Source organism: Cyphellophora attinorum (assembly GCF_001299255.1).
Source record: "Cyphellophora attinorum strain CBS 131958 chromosome Unknown Contig10, whole genome shotgun sequence".
NCBI classification, from domain to species: domain Eukaryota; kingdom Fungi; phylum Ascomycota; class Eurotiomycetes; order Chaetothyriales; family Cyphellophoraceae; genus Cyphellophora; species Cyphellophora attinorum.
In genome coordinates, this window is record NW_017253238.1 from 63292 (window position 1) to 83892 (window position 20601).

At 53.3% G+C, this 20601-nt stretch overlaps 7 protein-coding genes across 7 annotated transcripts; 2 read left to right on the plus strand and 5 right to left on the minus strand.

The window, feature by feature from the left end:
* Positions 1-79: 79 nt before the first annotated feature.
* Positions 80-1494, plus strand: AB675_7859 (uncharacterized protein; the record flags this gene model as incomplete). Its single annotated transcript, XM_018148259.1, has 2 exons — positions 80-1108; positions 1177-1494. The coding sequence occupies 2 exons, from the start codon at positions 80-82 to the stop codon at positions 1492-1494; spliced, it is 1347 nt and encodes a 448-aa protein (XP_018001050.1).
* Positions 1495-3135: 1641 nt separating this feature from the next.
* AB675_7860 (Peptidyl-prolyl cis-trans isomerase, mitochondrial) lies at positions 3136-4021 on the minus strand (the record flags this gene model as incomplete). Its single annotated transcript, XM_018148261.1, has 4 exons — positions 3136-3328; positions 3386-3492; positions 3549-3718; positions 3799-4021. 4 exons carry the CDS (start codon positions 4019-4021, stop codon positions 3136-3138), a joined length of 693 nt encoding a protein of 230 aa, XP_018001038.1.
* Positions 4022-4658: 637 nt separating this feature from the next.
* Positions 4659-7397, minus strand: AB675_7861 (uncharacterized protein; the record flags this gene model as incomplete). Its single annotated transcript, XM_018148262.1, has 3 exons — positions 4659-5069; positions 5119-6774; positions 6861-7397. The coding sequence occupies 3 exons, from the start codon at positions 7395-7397 to the stop codon at positions 4659-4661; spliced, it is 2604 nt and encodes an 867-aa protein (XP_018001272.1).
* Positions 7398-8364: 967 nt separating this feature from the next.
* Positions 8365-13804, minus strand: AB675_7862 (3-hydroxy-3-methylglutaryl-coenzyme A; the record flags this gene model as incomplete). The annotated part of the gene is made up of 4 exons (XM_018148263.1): positions 8365-8737; positions 8785-10472; positions 10517-11807; positions 12927-13804. 4 exons carry the CDS (start codon positions 13802-13804, stop codon positions 8365-8367), a joined length of 4230 nt encoding a protein of 1409 aa, XP_018001326.1.
* Positions 13805-14218: 414 nt separating this feature from the next.
* Positions 14219-15453, plus strand: AB675_7863 (uncharacterized protein; the record flags this gene model as incomplete). The annotated part of the gene is made up of 2 exons (XM_018148264.1): positions 14219-14245; positions 14314-15453. 2 exons carry the CDS (start codon positions 14219-14221, stop codon positions 15451-15453), a joined length of 1167 nt encoding a protein of 388 aa, XP_018001173.1.
* A 122-nt stretch (positions 15454-15575) lies between these two features.
* On the minus strand, positions 15576-17204 carry AB675_7864 (putative aspartic-type endopeptidase OPSB; the record flags this gene model as incomplete). The annotated part of the gene is made up of 2 exons (XM_018148265.1): positions 15576-16973; positions 17043-17204. The coding sequence occupies 2 exons, from the start codon at positions 17202-17204 to the stop codon at positions 15576-15578; spliced, it is 1560 nt and encodes a 519-aa protein (XP_018001178.1).
* A 710-nt stretch (positions 17205-17914) lies between these two features.
* Positions 17915-19824, minus strand: AB675_7865 (putative quinate permease; the record flags this gene model as incomplete). The annotated part of the gene is made up of 4 exons (XM_018148266.1): positions 17915-18666; positions 18718-19244; positions 19412-19616; positions 19674-19824. 4 exons carry the CDS (start codon positions 19822-19824, stop codon positions 17915-17917), a joined length of 1635 nt encoding a protein of 544 aa, XP_018001230.1.
* Between the last annotated feature and the right edge of the window lie 777 nt (positions 19825-20601).

Genomic DNA, 20601 nt, shown 5'->3' on the forward strand with positions numbered 1-20601 from the left:
CTGAGGAAGCGCGTTGAAGGAAAGATGAATGAGTGACGTCCTTACCTTAGCCGCCTGGCTCCTCAGGATACTGTACACCATGTCCACAGAAAGCTCAAGTACACGACAGCTTGTTGACAGGGACCTGGAAGCTGCCACATCGATACCAAGCCGTTTCTCGTCGACATTTGTCAACCATGTGTCCCACAATCAACGTGCCCAAAGCACGCCCTTGGAACTCACGACCGGTACCGGCTACCACATATACACCTCTCTCATCATCCCGCAAATCCTGTCAGCCACACAAGAGGTGATCATCGTCACATGCTTCTGGGCCGCATCTGCGACACGCGACGCGCTACACAATGCTCTTTTGGAGCTCTCAGCGAAAGCAGTCGCCGCGCAGACCAAGATATCGGTGCACATTTGCTTCTCAACGTATTCCTTGGCGCGGAACATGCTGCTGCCGACATCCAAGAAGGGACAGAATTACAAACCATCGAAGTGGCGGAAGCTGGGACTGCCGCGCTCGTCCAGGATCCCAGGGCTTGTGCTTCGTGTAACTCGAAAGTTCGACTGGCCGTTTGGGATCATGCACAGCAAGTACGTGGTTATTGACCGGAAACTCGCAATCCTGCCATCGTGCAATGTTTCGTGGGAGCGTTGGCTCGAGGCCGCCGTTCGTATACAAGGTCCTGCTGTTGCGCACCTGCTCAAGTTTCATGCCTGGTTCTGGGAGAACGGCGCATCACTCAAGCCACTGCCTCTCGATGAAGGGTCTGGTGGTGCTTCAACACTGAATGGCCGAACTTCAGCACTCGAATCGTCAGTTCAAACGACCATTCTGCCGAGCCCGCACACGCCTTCGCTCCTCCCACCACATCTTCGTCCGTCTACCTTGCTTCATCAGCTGCCTTGTCTTCCGTCGCGTCCGCCTAGTCATCCACCAACACCTCTCCTCACCACAACGTCGCACCTCCTGTCCACGGCCCAGCACAGCATCTTTCTAACCACTCCGAATGTCACCGCTCCCAGCGTCCTCGCCCTATTGCGCAATGCACTCTCACCGCCTCGCAAACTCGACGTCACGATCTGGACCAACACATCTCTCATGACGCTGGAGCAACTCGTCACCGCCGGAACTACCACGCCTCGCTGCTTAAAAGCACTTCAGCATGGCATACCGAATCGAGCCAGAAGCTGGGCAAGCTGACCATACATTACTTCGACGACCCGTCGCCCACTCGACCTGGACCAGGAACACGCAATGCACGTAGTGTGGAGGCTGCCTCGCATGGCAAATCGTCGACACTTCTCGATCGCAACAAAGAGACCACGCCGATCAGATTACATGCCAAGATTACGATCGTCGATGGTGACAAGCTTCTGCTAGGTTCGTGCAATATGGATGCGGCGTCCTGGGGCACCTCGCAGGAGCTGGGCATTTTGATGGAGTCGAGGGAGTTGGTCGATCTGTTACTTGAGCGCGAGCTGAGAGAGAAGCTTGTGCCATGAGGTTCGATATAGAAATTTGGAGGACAGTGATAACCACGATGAATATTGATTCAAGTCTTTGAGCGGCTGACCAAATGCTTCAAGGTGGATAATAACGGACGCTGATAGCCTGTGTGGCGCACATCTCTGAGGTCCTTACATCTCTAATGCCAGCAGGTGCGATCTTCCATTCGAGTCCCCAGAAAGTTCGTTATCACAGCCGGAGCGAAGGTTCGGAGGTACACGCTCTCCTCACCTTCGTCTGCCGCCTTTCAATTCAAGAATGTGCACAAATCGAGCGCCGAACCGCCGCTACCGCCGCAAGTCTAACTACTTCTCGAATTTCCCACCTGTCCTATCATAGGAGTCCGCCCCACCTGGTAGCAGCGTATGCTAACATGGCATGGCATGTTCTCTGGCCTTGATGACGATACCGATCCGGGAACGAATGGATCAAGTTGGGGACAAGGCGACTACTTATATCATTAGCACAAAGTAAAGACCCGGGGCAAACCGAGATGATCACTTCACTGACTGAGGTGGGAGTCATGCACTGTTCGTTCCATCGAACCGGGACACACATACTCAGATCAAGGTGCATTGTGCAAATGCAACTTGAATTCCTCCTGAATGCGTCAGTGAAGTGGTTGCTCCGGTTTACTGCGGTCGGCGCTTTGTCAGAATTGTATTAATACTTAGCTTGGACCCGATCTCTTCTGTCTTCTTTCCCTCACTGATTCTGCCTTACCTCGACTAAGGTGTTGCCATATCTCGATAGCACTTACTGCTACCTAATGGGGCGAGCCTAGCGTATCGAAGAGTCGTGCCCACGAATGCGTCCTGTGCTCGCGATCACCGCTGCTATCAGCATGGCAATCTCTATAACAACTCGTCTGTTGCCTCTTGGAATTCTGGAGCGAGAGGACATAGAGACCAGTGAGTTCAAGCAGTCACAAATACAGTCGTAGCACGAGCTCCTGGATAGCCCAGTCGTAGCTGGCCTCCCAGGTACTTCTTACTTTCCAAGCAACAACGGCCTGGTGCGTGTGTGGGCATCAAGGCAAGAGCGTATCACAGCGACTTGTCAAAAGAGGAAACAGCCGACCTCAGCTCTGCCCCACCTTTGGTGGCAGCAGGCGTTGACTGCAGTGCGCCACCCGGATATCATTTTTGGAGAGACGAGGAGAGCGGGGGAGGGGTGGCGCAATAGAGGTGTCAGCACCCAGCAGGAAAATAAATATGGTAGGGGTCTTGATGGAGGGGCAGATATGAATAGTTGGTGGTCTTCCCTGCATTGCTTCTTAGAGGATTGAGACGGTCACGTCGATGCAGGTGATTTACACACGTCGTAAGTAGCAGGGCAAATGTCAGAACTGTGAGCAGGGTAGTTCAACTTTTCGTGGACCTCAAGATGCAAGTCAGGTAGAAGTCAATGAGCTCGGTCCCAGACAATGCATCCTGAAGTCCAAACGGTAATGCTTGATTATCATTTCGTTCCTGCTCAGAGAGTGACTCGCCGTCTACTTTCTGTGGCAGTAACTCGATGCTCTAGTAGAAGTGGGGTGTGGTGTAAACGGCCATGAGTACTGCCGCTGTATTCTTGTCGTCATCGTTCACCATGCATTTCTGCAACGATGATTGGGTTGTGTTGACTTGACACGTCTATTTGCCGTCGGCACCAGCATCGACGATGGTAGGCTTGAAGTTCAGCTTGACCTGGCCATTGCCCGAGCCAGTGGCCTCGAGCGCCTTGACGATCTTCATGCCTTCGTCGTCAGCGACTTCGCCGAAAACGACGTGCTTGCCATCGAGCCAGGAGGTGACGACAGTGGTGATGAAGAACTGAGAGCCGTTGCTGCAGACATATTTTAGCTGACCGGCATCGAGAGAGGGTGCGTGATCTGTGGCTTACGTGTTGGGACCAGCGTTGGCCATCGAGAGGAGACCGGGACGAGTGTGCTGCTTCTTGAAGTTCTCATCCGCAAACTTCTCGCCGTAGATCGACTTGCCACCAGTGCCCTGGAAAAAGATGTCAGCGATATATTCTCCCTCATCTTTCTCGATGCCACACTCACATTACCACGGGTGAAGTCGCCACCTTGAAGCATGAACTGAGGGATGATGCGGTGGAACTTGGAGCCCTTGTAGCCGAAGCCCTTCTCGCCAGTGCAGAGAGCACGGAAGTTCTCGACAGTCTTGGGGACTACATCGTCGTAGAGTTTGAAGTTGATGCGGCCACGGTGAGCTGTGACTCTGTCAGCATGTTGAACAATAGACAATCGCGTCGAGGGGCTGCCATCAAACGCGGTCGTTGACGAAACTTACGTTGCGCAGCACCAGAGCTGACCTGCTTGTCAGTCTGAGCGTCGGTGTACTCGACGTCGAACCAGGCGTTGACGACCATCTTGTTCGGTGTGGATGAGAAAGGTCTGGCTGAGAAAGTGGTCGAAGGAATGTTTCGGTTGGTATGAAGAAAAGAAGTCGATAGTGGGGAGGAGCGTAGGGATTTGAAGGTCGAGCGTGAGAGGGGTTCCAGTCGAGCAGCCATGTTTTTCTGGAAAGAGTGACGGGATCGCGGGGCAGTGAATCGCGTCTATTCGGCCTTGGCAAACCACGTGACCTAGAAATTCACTGCTCAGCAAATCGGGTCACTGAGATCAGCTTCAGTTGACGCGCATATGGTCTCAGATGCACCCAAGGGACGCAGCTCAAGGCAGGAAAGCACCCTTGATGGTAAATGGCCGCCGTCCGAGTCTGGGTCACTCACAGATGATTATTGGGGTGATGAAATATCTAGCAAGCTCGTGTGAAATGCTTCAGGGGTGGTTTGAGGTGTCTGAAGTAAGGCCTGTGATCAAGAACCAAGTCAAGACAACCCGAGAATATGGTACAGGACAGAGGTATAATACAGTAGATCCACGCAGAAACTGGAAAGATGATGACGACCAAAGGCTTTGATGAAGAGTCGATGAAACGCTCAATCACGAACCCTGGCAAGCAAAGCTCGTCCGCCAAGAGCCATAGCTTTGGGCGAGTCAGGCGCGCCTCAGGAGGCGTCTGTAGTGATTCAGATCGACTTATTACTATCATTATCAATATGTGTTGGCTATCTGATAGCTGCCACTATCCAGCCCTGATGACCGCTCACTGGCCATACTGGAAACAGTCGTCTCAGACAGCATCCATCAACTGAAGTCATCCTCGACTGCCGCGCCTTGTGTCTTGATGGCCTGTATCCGCCGCACCAGCTCCCGTGTCTCGCGCGCCACCTGGAAGGCGAGTGGAGGCAGCTTTTGCGTGAAGGACTTTGACGGCGATCCCCCGTTGTACTCTTGAGTCTCGTCACCAGCTTGCATCAACTTTGTTCTGCATTCCTGCAGCCTTTCCTGAATGTCGGCGGTCTGTGTCTGCCATTCGGAACGGTATGAAGCTGGCTCCTGAGAGCCCCTATCCGTCGCAAGAAGCACCGCTTCTACAGTCTCTGCGATTTTATCGATGTTGTCCTGTATGTTCATGGCTGAGTCTTCGCGGCGAACGGATTCAATCAGAGATTGAATAGACTCGACAAGCTGATCAGACTGGTCTTCGACATAGATCTGTGTGCAAATCAGTATTTGACTGAATGAATACCGACCATCCACTCACCTTCAAGTCCTCAAGAGCTGCATCTTCTGGTCCAAGACCTGTATCATTCTTGATCCCAAGTCCGGTCTTCGACGTAGCTCTTCCATGGCCGTTCACATAGCCAGAATTTGATCGACTATGGCTCTTCCGGGACGCGGACCTGAAGCCGTTGGCATCAGTTGGAGTGCTAATAGCACTGTAGATGCTGTCCACCTCGCTCCGGCGCCGCAGAGTCTCGGCAACGTTGAAATATCCGTTGGTCTGCACAGGCTCCATAGTCTCGTTTGCTTCGTCATCTGCGTCTCCCGGTGTCGTTGGGCGGATCTTGACATTGCGGACGAGGTCGACAATCGAAGCAGTCAGATGAGACGCTGCAGCATCCAGAAGACTGACTGGAGACAAGCCTTGTGCTTGCGCATAGTTTTTGGAGGCCGTAATCAGGTTATTGGCTGTTGCTGAGACTTTGCTCTTGAGCTTAGCCCGCTTCTTGGTTGCGTCCTCATCCTTCAAAGATGGCGTTGCGGCTTCGATATCGGTGGTTATGCTGCGGACTGCTAGCACAACTGTCTTCATCTGATCCAAGACAGCCATACAGTCGTTCCGTGCCACTCTGAGCAGCTCATCGATGGCGATCTGGAAGCTGGTGATGTGGATATCCTTGACCAGCCCGTTATTCTCATACAAACTACCGTCACGTGCATGTTGCTGGACATTGGTATTAGCAAATGTCTGTCCCATGGAGCTGGCTCGCATTCCGCGCATCAATGTGCGCGCCCGAATGTACTTCGCCTTCCAGTCGTCGGCTTCACTTTGTAGGCGGGCGACGTCTGCTTGAAGGCGCTCTTCGGCTGCGAAATCACCTCCACCATGTTCGGCCATGCTGCGCATTTCATCAAGGTAAATCGTGGCTTGTTTCCGGACGTCTTCAATTATATCATGCTGCTGCTGGAGCTGTCGCTTCAATTCATCGTTCTCACGTTGCACTTCTGGCCCAGCGGACTTCTCGTTCTGAGCTCGTTTCAGATCCTCAATCTCGTTCCGAAGTGTCCTTTCGATCGTAGCTTGAGTCTGTTGCACGCGGTCTAGCTCACTCTTCATGGACTTGTTCAGCTCATCTGCTTTACTCAGACGCCTTTCCAAATCCTCCTGATGCTCCCGTTGCTCAGCGCTGCTCGAATCCTGAGCTTGGCCCAGCTGTTCATCCTTCAGTGCCAGTTGCTCCTTCAAGTCGCTTATTTCGGCCTCAAGACTTGCGATCTGGTAATGCCCGGTCTTGCTCCCAATGCTTTGGGACGTGGCAGAGGTATCGCGATTGCTGCGTGGACTTGTCAGCGCACTCTCCAAGCCGAATGCGTCACTGGAACGCTCATAACCCGGATTCACGCCAACTAATTCGTCTTCGTCTTCGACCATAGTGCTCTTGTTGGGCGTGAACGTGCTCTGCTGGAATTGGCGCTGCATGGGTCGTCCGTAGTCATCGCCTGAGCCATATCGTGGACCCATGCCGGATGCTTGGCTACTCATGGACGGATTCGCAGAGTGTTTGCGTGCTGGGAAACCGTTTGGTCCTCGTGGACCTCCTCTTGATGGCGGGCGAGTGTCTGGTCTTGCGAACTGCGGAAACCTCCTCTCCAACTCGCAGAAGACATCGGTCGATAGATCCTTGAAGCGAGGCGTCTGTAAGGAGGAAAGTTTCTGACGAGCCTGGTTGCGCTTCTCATGAAAATCTGGACGTGGTTGCAGAAATGGTGGCACTCGATCACGTGGAGGCGGCCGTCCGTTTTGGGCCCCAAGGCTTGACGCCTTTGCAGCTCGTCGTAGACATCAGTGCTGAGCTCGTGGAATTGTATGGGCGACAATCGAAGGAGCTTGTCGCGTGCCTTGTTGGCGCGTGGTGGATGTGCATTGCCTCCTCTTAGATATGTGCGTAGGATGGTGTAATGCTGGGCTAGCTCCGCTTCCATCCTCCGATATTTTCTGCTTTGCACATCCGAGATCGTGCCATCACTAGAGCGCGAGGGTGCAAGAGAAGGAGCGCGAGAAGAGGTTCGCGAGCCATTTTCTGAAGGGCGCCTTTGCTGCGGCTCCGGAGGAGGGGGGCCGAAACCATTGTTCATTCGAGGTTGATGGCCATCAGACATAGGGCTGATGGGATTGGTATCGTCGTAGGCCGTGTATGGAGACTCACTGCGAGTACCCGCTGAGCCGTAGTTGTTGACACCTGACCATTCGCTGCCAGCTGATATGGGTGAGATGCCATCCTGCCCCCGTGAAGGAGGCGGTGGGTATTGACCGTTCATCATCGTAATACCATTGAGGGGGCCGTGGGATCTTGATCAGGGCGGCCTAGATGTGTTGCAGATTCGTGGGACAATATTAGGGTATGGTGAAGCAGATGCTGTCAGGAAAGGCGGTCGGCAGTCCGGAGCGAGGCGCACAGACGGGCGGAACGCAATCGTAGCAGTCTGGATCACTGAATGCTTAGGTACAGAATGTGTCGGCTTGCGACAAAGTATCGTACAGAGTTCGTTAAACGTTTCGATCGTAGTTGCAAAGTGAATGTGAGTGCAAGGTCTGGTCCAGGCGGATCGCAGGAGGAAATGAGAATGAAATTAGCGGTAAGTGGAAGAAGGTAACGTCGCCCTTCGGTCGCACGTGCTGGTCGACCTGCAAACAAGAAGCACCTTACACCAATCTAGTCGCAGCAGTCTAAGTCTTCGCAGCCAGGCTTGCAAAGTCAGGTCGCGACCGTTGTGAATTGAATGTTCGAGAAATGCTGTCAAAACTAAAGTCGCGTTTCTGAATTCCCCTGAACTTCCAGGCCATCAGATGTCACCCCGCCAGTCGGCGCCTAAGACACGGGCGCTAAGGAATAGGGTTGATGCAAGTCAACCACTCGTTTGCCTTCCGAAACTCTGACCCCTGTCCCTGCAGGAGCGAGCAGGTAGGAAGAGCACGTCAGCACGGCTCAAATGACAAGGCTACCAAACAATGAATGCGAAGGCGAAGGTCGTGGAAAATCAGAGCGATGGTGTGCGGTAACTGTTGAAAGTGGCTCAAAGCGAGCAGCAAGTGTTGACTATGGACGGCTGCGTCCTGAAATTCATTCTAATTTGGCCCCGCCCCAGGTGCTCTTGCCCTTTCGAACGCCAGAGATTGCTCCCAAATGCGCTCATCTTTCCTGCTCTCTTGATTATGTACAGGTATCCCTCAAGGGTATTCTGGTATACAGCCGATCAGACGTTCTCTGAGTCTTCTCAAATATCTCTACCGCGCTCCGTTAGTCATCCTCAAGCCAGTAGGTACCGCTGGACCATTTTGCGCGCGTACAAATGGCTCAACGGCAGCGCTGACCGGCGTCGCTGCCCTTGTAGGTGCAGCACTCCGGTTATGAGCCATATGCGCTCTCACCAAATGTCCTGCCGCAAGAGCGCTGCAGAGACTGAGTTCGCCGGCCAATACTGCAGCTGCCACAATCTTGGCCAGCTTTCGCGAGTTGTCGCCCGGGTTCGTAGGGTGTGCGCCCCGGACACCGAGCATTTCGAGCATAGATGACTGTGCTTCGAGGATTGTACCTCCACCGATTGTGCCAACTTCTATCGAAGGCATCGAGACGCTGATTTGTAAATTTCCATTGTTGCTGTGGCTAGTTAGCACTGTCCACACCAGCATTATACTTGCACTTACTTTTTCATGATCGTGATGCAATTACTGCTCTCCACGTTTTGGGCCGGATCTTGTCCCGTAGCCAGGAACACCGCTGTCACGATGTTCGATGCATGAGCATTGAACCCACCAATGCTTCCAGCCATGGCGCTGCCAATAAGATTTTTGGAAGTGTTCAGCTCTACGAGAGCGTCCACATTGCTCTTCAGTACGTTCCGGACCACATCGCCAGGGATTATGGCTTCCGCGACCACTGCCTTTCCACGGCCATCTATCCAGTTGACAGCCGCCGGTTTCTTGTCGGTGCAGAAGTTGCCAGAAAGTGAGATGGTGGCCATGTCGTCGAAGCCACCGACGGTTGACATAACCTCTAGAGCCTTCTCACAGCCCTTCGAGATCATATTCATACCCATGGCATCGCCAGTCGTTGTCTTGAACCGAATGTAGAGGTAGGTCCCAGCCAGAGCTGTCTTCATTGATTGAAGTCGAGCGAATCGGGACGTTGAGTTGAAAGCGTCTGTCATGGTCTTCCGGCCATCTTCAGAGTCCAGCCATACTTTAGCTTGTCCAGCGCGGGCAAGGGTAGGGAAGCCAACACAAGGGCCTCGAGTCATGCCGTCTCCAGTGACCACAGTCACGGCTCCACCGCCCGCGTTGATGGCTTTGCAGCCACGACTTGTGCTAGCGACCAGAACGCCTTCTGTCGTGGCCATTGGAATGAAGAAGTTCTCTCCGTCAATCAGAAGCGGACCGGCAACTCCCAACGGAAGTGGCAGATACCCGATGACGTTCTCACAGCAAGCGCCGTGCACAAGCTCGTAGTTGAAGTGCTTGTAAGGAGTCTTGGACGACTCAAGCAGCGATGTAATGTCCCTAGTGGCTGGAGTACGCGAGACCACTGCTCGACGCACCTTAACAGCGCGGGTGAACGACTCCAGTCGGGTCATGAGGCTTGGATCCTCCAAAGTCTTTTCGATTGCGTAGCCTGGTATTTTGCCTCGCAACGAGAGATCGATGAGTTCTTCGTCGTTAAGATGAGCTGCCTTCTTTTCTTTGAGAAGAGCTTCACACTCCTCTCGCGATCGATCTGAAGCAGCCTCAGTGTTGATCATCTTGCTGCGGCGAGCCACAGGAGACGTCGGTGCTGAGATAACAGGGACTGCTGGGGAGACAGCTGGAGTCTGTGGCTCTTTCAAGCTCCATCTTGCAGCGTTGAACAAATACCCATTCAGAATAACGCTCAGGGTCAGGGCGATCAAGACCCATTTGCTGAGAGCTGGGTCTTCGAGACTTTTCAGAAGACTTTCAATAACTCTACCACCAACGACATTGAAGAATTGGTCGGTGTATTCGTGATCAAAGAATCCAAATTCATCCACGCCACCAGTTGATGGATTAATTGGCTCCAACTCGTACTTAATTGGAGGTAGCACAGTCACATAGGTTTCCACATGATTGCTCTTTGCACTCACATAGATGCTGTCCAGGCCATTCTCGGCAACCTTAAAAGGATCAATCGGCGCTGGGGTAAGCACAGACGATATCGCAGCTGCTGGAGTCTTCAGATTGGTCGTAGGTCTGAAAGGAATGGTACAGAGGTTGACAAGGTTGATAACCACGAACCCAGTAACCATCCAGATCTTGAACTTCGGGACGCTGTTTGGCTTGACTTTCTGTCCAAAGATGTTGAACACCGACCCCTTGTCACTCTGTCCACCAGGCCAGTCATTGTTGTTGGCAACATTCTCGCTACATGTCGATTGATGCCGTCCTCTTCCAAAGCTTTGCGAAGTGCCACATGCCTCTTGATGCGATTGATTTCAAGCTTGATGCACAGTATCGTTGTGTAGAACGTAAAGAGTAGGACGCAGTCGAAGAACAAGATCCAGGCAGCGAGAAAGCAGAACTGTCGCAAACCACCCTGCACACCGGTCGCGGCACCAGCAATCAGAATCGCGATCTCGATCATATAGTCGCGTACGATCTCGAATCCAGTTTCCTTCACTGCTAATTGGATGGCATCTTGGATCGATGGTGGCGCATGGGCGGCTGATGCGGGTGCGATGGCATTGCCATTGGGTGCCGGCTTGTCTGACGGCTTTTTACGCACATCATATGAGGCAGATAGGACAGCTTTGGTGAGTATGATGGACTTCTCAAATCCGACTGTGACTACCAGAAATGGCAACCCTTCGGACAGTAAGACCATGTTGATTGGAACTCCGAGCTTCGTGGTCACAGCCAAGCCGAACAGGAAAGCAAAGAGACTGGAGAACAGGACGGAAACTGCTAGCCAGGCATTGGACCCCAAACGCTTCATGGACACGAAAAGTGAGATGAAGGTGAGATGCATCGACAAATACCCAAGAGCCATGATGACGATATCGAGAGTCTCGGCATGCTTGAGCAGGTCCACGAAAGATGACCATCCCTCTTGCAGCCAGAGGATGTAGGAAGCATGACCATTACCATTGATGCGTGCCGCTTTCATGACCCACCGCTTGTCGGCAGCAGCAGCGTCGGCAGGTCTGGTGGCAGGCAGCTCCTGTACGGCTCGTAGAAATTCGACAATGTTCTTGTATGGAAAGTAAAATGCCAGGGTGCTGTCTTGAGAGAATTGCGAAAGTACATTGGAGGTGCTCGGTACGTTCACAGCGGTAATGTTGGATGGAAAAGCGACTGAAGCAGCGTTCGGTGCCAATTGTGCGGAGGACGAGTCGGGAAAGATGAATGTCGTTAGTGCTAAGTGGTCGATATCATCTGCGACTGCGGGCACTGGCTCGTTGTCATGTGAGAGCCATTTCCAGTCTGTATTCTGTGATAGCTCGAGGGAGCGACTGCCCTTCAGAAGGGCCTTTGTGTCGAGCCGCCCATTCTTCGAAAGTGAAGGCAGTCCCGTGTCGAACAGTGACTCTTGCAGCAAGCCAACGTACGATGTGCTGGCGAATAGGGCAATTGCCACGATCGAATGTATAGGATGCTGACAAGCTATTCGCGACAACGTCAATAATGTAGACGTAACATTGCGGTTCAGCCAGCTGTCGCTGTTGCCGAGTGAACGGAATCGCTGAGGAAGTAGGTGCTGCCACGCATGTTGAACGGCGGGCTGCCGAGGGAACAGGAGAGGAAGGAGGAGGCCCGCAGGGAAATAGGGACGCAATGGGCGTTCTAGTCGTCCATGAGCCTGTAAGACCTGTGCTTGTCGTTCTCGAAACCCCAGCTAATGGTTGTGATCGCTCTTTGCCCAGAAGGAAAATGGCGGTCTGGCGGTCAACCGGCGTTTCGTAAAGGCACGAGTGACTTCGTTTTGGGGTCGCGAGGGACGGCAACACGACAAAGAAATGGTTGTCCTAAAAGAGCGGAGACGAAAGAGCGACAGCGACAGCTTCACTGTTGAAAGCGTTGCGAGTAGTAGGCCCCTTTACCGCCAGTGATCGCCACTTCGAATGTCATGCACCGGCGGCGGGAGACGATACCAAAAAATTGCGTGAGCTAGCAAAACATGGCGATCAGGTTGCGCAGCCAAAATGCCGGCGGGTGGAGTGGTTGGAGACGTTGGAGTGCAGCTCGAGCCAGGGACCGCCTGGAACCACAAAATTGTCACCGCCAATTAGACGACACTCCTTACTAGCCGGGGGTCGAAGAAAGCTGGATTTTGCGGGTGTGTGCGTGTGCTTCTTCTCAACAAACCCAAACACCTATACAAGGCACTTCCAGGTTTTCTTCAGACTCTATATTTGCAAGGTCTACACATTAGTCTTTTGCCGCTGCTGAGGCGTACAAGGCGGCGGACAGCAACTCGACAGCTCTTATATTCAGGTACTGTGCGACATCCTGCATCATCATGCATTGCGTCGGCTGTGAGTATCCGGCGTCGCGTGTTCAGATAAGACCTGCGCCTTCTTGGTTTAGCCTGCAGGAACAGTCGCACCTTCTTGGTCCAACGTCGCGCCACAGTACAATACTCGCTCCTCTCCGCTTCTGGCATGACGAAAATTGTGAGCTCATGTCTCGAGAAAGCGCCGTCTCGGGTACTTTGAAAACACCTCAGTCGATACTACTGCGACTGTACCTGCACAGCTCCTCTGCTGTCGACAGTCTTGGCTCCTCTGATGCAAGCTGTCGAACGCTTCTCTTGCATTCGCACCCAACCTTCAGCTCACTTGGACTCAGCAGAGGCTGCAACCAACCGCTCAACCATATTTACGCCGCACATCTTTCTGATCATCGACTCTGGCAGTGCAAATGGTCGTCTGGTTGTAAACCAGGCTGCCCACGCATTCGTCCCTCTCCAGATGCTGGACGGTGGATTGTCATTCTTCAGCAGATCGTTTGAGACTTGTGCAGCCCACGTCTCTGCAGTCACCTGCACGGGGTATCTCTCGCCACGCATCGTTTTTTGGACCTCGTCCCTAGCACACTCATACCATGATCCAGCCGGCAGGCTCACGTCTCCAGCTAAGGCCTGGTTGGGATAGCCTTGAGACGTCGTGCTCGAGGTCTTGAGATCCACAACCTTGATTCCGAACGCCGCCAGCTCGATCCGCAGACAGTCCGTGAACATGATGGCGGCGGCTTTCGATGCATTGTAGGTCGATTGGTACGCCAGTGTGAAGAAGGCTGCTGTTGAGGTGTTGTTCACAACAAGGCCTTTCGAAGCCCTCAATTGTGGTAAGAATGCCTGTGTGACTTCGATCATCGACCAAACGTTCAAGTTGAACAACTCTTTAGCCTTGCTGATAGACAGATCCGAGATCGGCATCGCATACATCCCGCCAGCATTGTTGACCAAAATATCAAGCTGCGTGATCTTGTGGGACACAGCAGAGATCGACTCGGGCGACAGGACGTCCAGTGTCAAAGTCTCAATTCCTTGTGCCTTCACCTGGGACATCTTATTTGGATTGCGTGCTGTGGCATAGACGTGAAGTCCCCTCCGGTGTAGCTCGAGCGCCAGAGCGGCTCCGAGACCGCCGTCTGAGCATCCTGTAATGAGTACGCTCCTCTTTCGGGAGCTCGAGCTATTTGCTGCTGCCGTCATGCTTGAAATGTCTCTGGGTTTGCTCAGGTAAGAAGTAATGGATCTTTTGTGTATGGGCAACATGAAGACAGCTTCCACGTCGGCCGGACCTCCTTATATCTGATCGCATTACGTCCAACGAGCGCCAACGCTAAAGTGTATCTGCATTGTCGCTTGTTCATGATGCGTGATGGTCGATGTTGATTTCGCTGGCAACACGGACTCTGCGAGGATGTCAAGGTGTTGTTACGTTATCGGCAATTCTATTGCTCCGGTCTGATTATGCATCACGCCCAGCATCCAAGAAACTCACAGTTTCCCACATGATATCACGTAACATCACGAGAGCAGGACACTCTCTGCTCATGAGAGTATCGAGCGAGCGGGAGGACAGACCATCTCTTTCCGGTATATTGTTTGACGAGTGAATGCGCGATGGAAGACGCTGATCTAATACTACGTGTGAGTCGGCAACTCCTGCTGGGTGGCACCTTTGCTCCTCCGCACTCCTCCGGCTGACTTGCTCACAGCAACGCCGTGACCGCGCCAAGTCATCCCAGCGCAGCTTCAGGCAGCGACAAGCAGCAAAGGCCACAGAGCTACAGAAGCGTCATGATCGACTGGAAGAGTTGCTCAAGGAGATTGTCCAAGCTCACGAGGATGGCACTCAAGCGGGACTTAATGGTGCCATTGCCAGAGCTCGCGAAGAGCTCGGACTGCAGCCTAGCCGACAGACCCCTGTTGAAGCAGACACTGCAGGTTCAGGGACATCCCGCGACAATGACAGCAACGCCTCTCGCAGCCTTTGCACATCGTCAAGCTCCACATCTGGAGAAAGCGGACCAATATCGACACCAGCGTCCGAGCATGGAGTGGTCGACCTCACTAGGGAGCAGTCCGGTCGATTCAGTCCTCGTCTAGACTATGTCGTACTGGCGACAGATCCCGACCGATCCAACAAGATCTTTGCCCCACCATCCGACATCATGCCGTATGTCGGAAAGGGAGAGTACAGAGTCGCCGGACGCATCATGTGGGCTTGCCTTGAACACGGCCACCGCCTTCTGAAGAAGACCATCGCATCTGAGAGAGGCTACCGATTTCCCTCAGAGCAAGATACGGAGTCAGATCCTAACGGCGCCGGAGAACGAGCAGACGTATCACGCGGCCTTTGGCAGCGTGCACTTGGCCATTCCAAGCCTCTCCAAGACCTTGCTTACCTCGAAGCGCTGCTCGATGCCCGCCTCGAGTTCCGGAAGCTTGGCTACATGAGTCAAGACACACCTCCGAGATCACCGCCACACACCGCTGGCCAGTCTCCGACGGCTCGTCTTACCAAAGCCGGTACCGACGAGGCGGCCCGTCAGCTCGTCGAGGGCCAAGTCATCCATGGCCTCATCGCCCGTGGCGTGGATCTGAACGACCACTGGACCGCCCTCGAAATTGAGCAGTATATCCGAGTATGTGTGGGACGCGAACGCTTTGCTAATCTTCAGCAAGCCTTGACGAGCACTCTGGTCCATCCGCCACAGTCACAGCAGGTAAAAGAGCTGGAGAGCATCCGGATGTTAGCTAACAGTCTTGCGAGTCGAGCGGTCTGTTTTGGTGATGGACCACGATGGTACTGCGATAACGCGAAGGCGCTGGTCGATGCTTGCTTCCCAACATAATGGCGACCGTAGCGGTACAACACACAGACAATACAACGCATACACGAAGTGTAAAATTTTGAGCGAAACGGTCGACTATATCGTTCCTCTCGATGTCATTCCGACACATCTCTTCAATCTCCTCACATATAAATAACGCTACCAACCACTGCAACCGCCGCCAGACCCAGAGCCGCTTGTTTGGCCACCGCCGTTTGCTTCGTTGCCGCCCCTGTGCTGCTACTACTACTCGATGCAGTCGCTCCACTTGGCGTCTGGTTCACAGTCTGGGTCGTCACAGCACCCAGATCAAACGTTGCCGTTGCCGGCAGCAGGCTTCCCGAGACAGATTCCGTACTCGCGCTAGCATCCGACGGCACAGGAACACTGGCAAGATTGCTGGCCGGCAGCATGAATGTGTTTGTGCTGGAGCAACCTGGGATCTCGGTACCCGATGGGATCGGTGTGATGCTGCCACCACTCGCCGGCGACGCCGCTGCTTGTGCTATGGCAACCTGGTTGTTCTCGAGGTCATACACAAAATAACCAGAGCGCATGAAGCTGTCGCCTAGGACGACGCCGTTGCTACCGTGCTCTGCCTCGACGTTGAAGTTACAGGCGTTCTCGCCGTTGGAGAACGTGTTTTGGCTAGAGGCGTCGGAAGAAAGCGGGTCCATCAGGCTGCTGAGAGGGACTTTGACGGAGGGACCTTCTGGCCCTCCAAAATGGTAGGTTATGGTGGCATTGGCTTGTGCTCGTGAGCAAGGAAGGACGCCCTCTACCACTCCGAAGCCCCTGTTCAGAGCGACTGCCACAGAGGCTGGTAGAACTGTGACGGTGGTGCCACTGTCGAGAAGAGCAGCGACGCCAAAGTCCTCATCGGTCAGAAGCCTCGTGCCGTCGAGATCCGTAACGCTTATGCCAGTCAAAGCGGCCTGCAATGCGGTATAATTGGCATATTCATTGGGAGAAGGCTGCACAGGCAGAGCGACTAGGTCTCCTGAGTAGGCGCTGCCGTCAATCCCACCGAATATTACGTTGCCCGAATTGGCCTCCTGTGAGCCTAGTATCAGGGAATATGCTTCTCGAGCTATGTCGCCAGACTCAACCATGGCAGAAACAACAGTTGGCGGAAGAGTTCCGTTAGCCTGCTCGGTCAGAGGAGTGATCCCAGACAGAGCACGGTAGCCGATTCCTATGGTTCCAATTCCATCATTTGTGATTGACCCATTAATCAATCCGTTGGTCAAGCCTGCGAAGAGAGCGCCCTTCTTGATGTCGATACCACCAACGGACATCACGTCTGTGAACAGATCGCCAATGAACTCTGTGCCATCGCCGTAGGCGACGTCGCTACCATTCTGCAGGATCAATTGATACGTCGAGCTTTTCGCAGAATCAAAGGCCCCCCCACGACACATGCCAGCATCGGAGCATGCCTTCACACTACTGCTGATGACGACTAAGTCTGAGCTGCCTGTGTCGATGTCGAGAGCTATAGCCTGGGGCGGCGTGCCAACCGTGATGTTAAGCCAGTAGAACTGGTCGATTGTCAGACAGTAAGTTCGGATAGCGATGAATGGCAGTCCTTTCGACGAACTTTGACTTACCGTTCTGCTCGGGTCACCCACCAGCTGCTGATCGAGGTCTTCTGTGTTCGTCTGGCGCTTCCGCAGACGCGTCCTCGAATTAGTATGTAGATCAAGCTTGATGAACCCGTCCCTAGCAACAGCTACTCCGATAAAGCTCAATAGCAGGACTGATAGCCGCATGCCTGAAACTGATCGTGTTGAATGCAAAGCAGGCCGGACGAGTGAAAGATGAGAATCATGGCAACAATCTGTGCCATCGGCCTTCTCTTAACCAACTCGTTCGTCTCAATGGGTTCCAGATTGTGAGCACAGCCGCAATGGCATCGCTAGCTCCAGGCCACCGACAGAGCGCAACTCCACTAGGAATCAGCAGAGGAGCAAGCCTGACACGTCCCGCAACAATCCGTTGATCAAGCGGTCGGACATCTCGATTCCTTCGATCCTCCCAAAGCCAATCTTTGTCAAGCGGCCCAAGCCTGTAGATTTGATTGCTTGAGCAAAAGCTTCTCTGCTGCCTTGTTGGCTAAGCCACACGCTTCTATGGGGATTTTCGGTAGCCGCAAGGCAGCCCCAATTTGTAGCCTGACGCCACACAACCATGAGCCAACGCCCACAACGCGCAGCTACTAGGCGGCCGATCGCAAAGGCGATCAGGAACTGTGAGTTGGCTTACTGTGTGCAAGACCGTTCAGCTACAGTGGGAAGAAGCATCTTACACATACCCGGGTATTAGGCTACCGATATGTGCGGCACAGAACAGAGGCTGCAGGTGCAATTGGGTAGCATTTGGATATAGATGTTGAAGTCATGCACCTTAAAGCTGTTCAAGCTGCAACGCGGCCTCCTTTCACCATCTCCTCAACAGCCATGAGAGAACAAGTTCCGGCATCTCAAGGACTTGCCTTCTCAGCATCGGGCCCTTGTTCGTGGTGTTCCAGGAACGAAGGCCTCTTGACGCCAGCGCTCACGGAAGCTCTAGTTTCAACCTCATGAGCACTGAACAAGCCGAGTTCCACATAGATCTTGTTGAGTCTGTCGCGATCTTCAACGGCAGTGCCAGCTGTGTCACCGAAGATCTCATCCATCTCTTCCAAGGTCAAGTTCTTGGTCTCGGGAACAACGAAGTAGACGAAGGCAGCAGCAAGGAAGCAGATAGCTCCAAAGAAGATGAAGGTGCCGTAGGTCATAGCCGCGACCATGTCGGGGGTTGCCTGGCCGATGGCAAAGTTGTTGAGCCAGTTCGATGAGCCACCGATGGAAATACCCTTCGCTCGTGCGCCCAGTGGGAAGATCTCGCTGATCAAGACCCAAGCCCCTGGACCCCACGAATATCCGAAATTGACCTCGTAGATCCAGACGAACACGACGGCGACCCAGCCAGCAGCCTTGTGAGTGTCCCAGGAAGATTGGTATTTTCCTTGTAGACCAGCAACGATGATATGAGAGACACCCATGCCAATCGCCCCGGTGATGAGAAGTGGCTTACGTCCCCACTGATCAATGTAGAGTACAGCTGGAATAGTGGCGAGGAAGAGAAGAACTCCTCCAACGCCACCAGCGAGCAGAGAGGTCGTTGAGCCAGTGAGACCGAGATCCTTGAAGATGAACGAGGCATAGTAAAGGATGGCGTTGATGCCGGACCCTGAACATGATTAGTTTGATGCGGAGGACATGGAGGGACGGGGCTGCTTACATTGTTGGAAGACCATGATGAAAACAGCGATAGTGACACGCTTGAACAGCGACTTGTTTTTCAAAAGAGCTGCGTATTCGTTGAATCCAAGCTTGATGTTGTTCATGAGGCCGCCGCCCTGGAGATGTGGGAACTTCGCAATCGATGTCTCCCGCTCAAACATATGTTGAGCCTTGATCTCAAGATACTCGAGCTGAACACCTTCATCTTGTGGAGATTTCCGGCGCAAATTCGCAATAACTTGGAGGCTTTCTTCGTCGCGCCCTTTTTTAGCAAGCCATCTGGGTGACTCAGGAAGAAACATTATACCAACACCGAGGACCAGAGCAGGAAGAAGCTGGATGCAGACAGGAACGAGCCATGCTGCGTTTGATTGGCCTTCTCCCGTGCCTCCGATGAAGTTTGTTCCATACCCGATCCAGTACGAGATCATGATGCCGAAACAAATGGCCAGCTGTTGAAGAGAGACCAATGAGCCTCGCAGCTCTGGAGGCGAAAGCTCAGCATTGTATAGCGGTACCAACATGCTATAGTATTTGTTAGTGTAAACGTGTATTGGGAAGATGCTGTGCCGAGGGATCGATGTCTCGCCGGGCCATACATACGATACTGTACCGACACCAAGACCTGTCACGAATCTTCCCCCAAGAATGTAGTCGACATTCTTCGCACAAGCTTGCACGATGACACCAACGATGAAAACGACAGCGCCAACAACAACCGCAAGCCTGCGCCCGAGGCGTCGGCCATAATACCGTTGACCAGCACGCCGACCCATGCACCCAGCTCCAGGATAGCTGTGAGAAAGCCTCTGAGGGTCGTGTTTGAAATTGATTCAGGGTGGACAGTGTTGGAGAAGGACGTCATGCTAAGAATCTGGCCAAACATGCCTTGGTTGTCTGGAAGCGGTCAGTGGCATACTCTTGCAACGATAGGTCGTCCTCGATCGTGCTTACAGCCATAGACAAAGCCTCCCAAGGAAGCGAAGACCGCAATAGCGAATACATGGGAAGATCCAATCAAACCCTTGATGCCTGAAGGGCCAGCGAATTGTGCACGCTTCTGCGATAATGCAGCCTGACCGAAGTCAGCGCCACCAGAGACCATGGTTGCGAAGGTCTTTTGCTGATCTCAAGTTTGTTGGCGAAGCCGCTGTAAAATGGAACGGAAGGATATACTCGCGAAGCGAAGACCGGTGGGTATTATATGGGATTTGATGTGGTGGAGGATGTGAAGAACCATTGGACCTGTCGTCCCATCAATTTAGCCGTGCTGGCCGGTGGTAATACGCGCCGCATGCAGTCTGGAGTATGGGGCGCCATGCTCCAGACCTAGATAAGCTGGGTATGATCAGGACAAGCTTTCCGCCTTGTGTAAATAAGCCTTGCCACGGTATACCAGTTGAAGCACGCCGCTTGCCGAGAGCTGTCGTCCAGACCCCAGAGTGACCTGAGCGTAAGCCGCGACTTCACGTGCCTGAGCTGATGTTACATCGGGACTGCATGCGTTGAGTCGCGCATCGAACACCGACTCGTTTTCATTTAGCCTGAGATCGAGATGAAGCTGTGTGGCTTGCCGGCAATAATCACGGTGTAGCGGGGAGAAGCTCGTACGGAGGACGTGATCGTCGAAGCCGGCCGTGATACTCTATATGCGCTGGTCACGGGCGACTTGACCGAACCTCTTTCGAACGCTTTCGGGTTAGCGAGTAAGCCTGAGTGGTGGCGGCCCCAGCTTCACTCAGAAGACGACCGGTGCATGATTCGCTGTGCACCGCTTTGATCCCATATTAGCCACAAAGATCGCTGGCGTACATTTTAGCCTGAGTTCATTCGCCCTTCTAGGAAGTCCTTTTGAGAGTTCTGGAATTCCTCGACTTCGGTT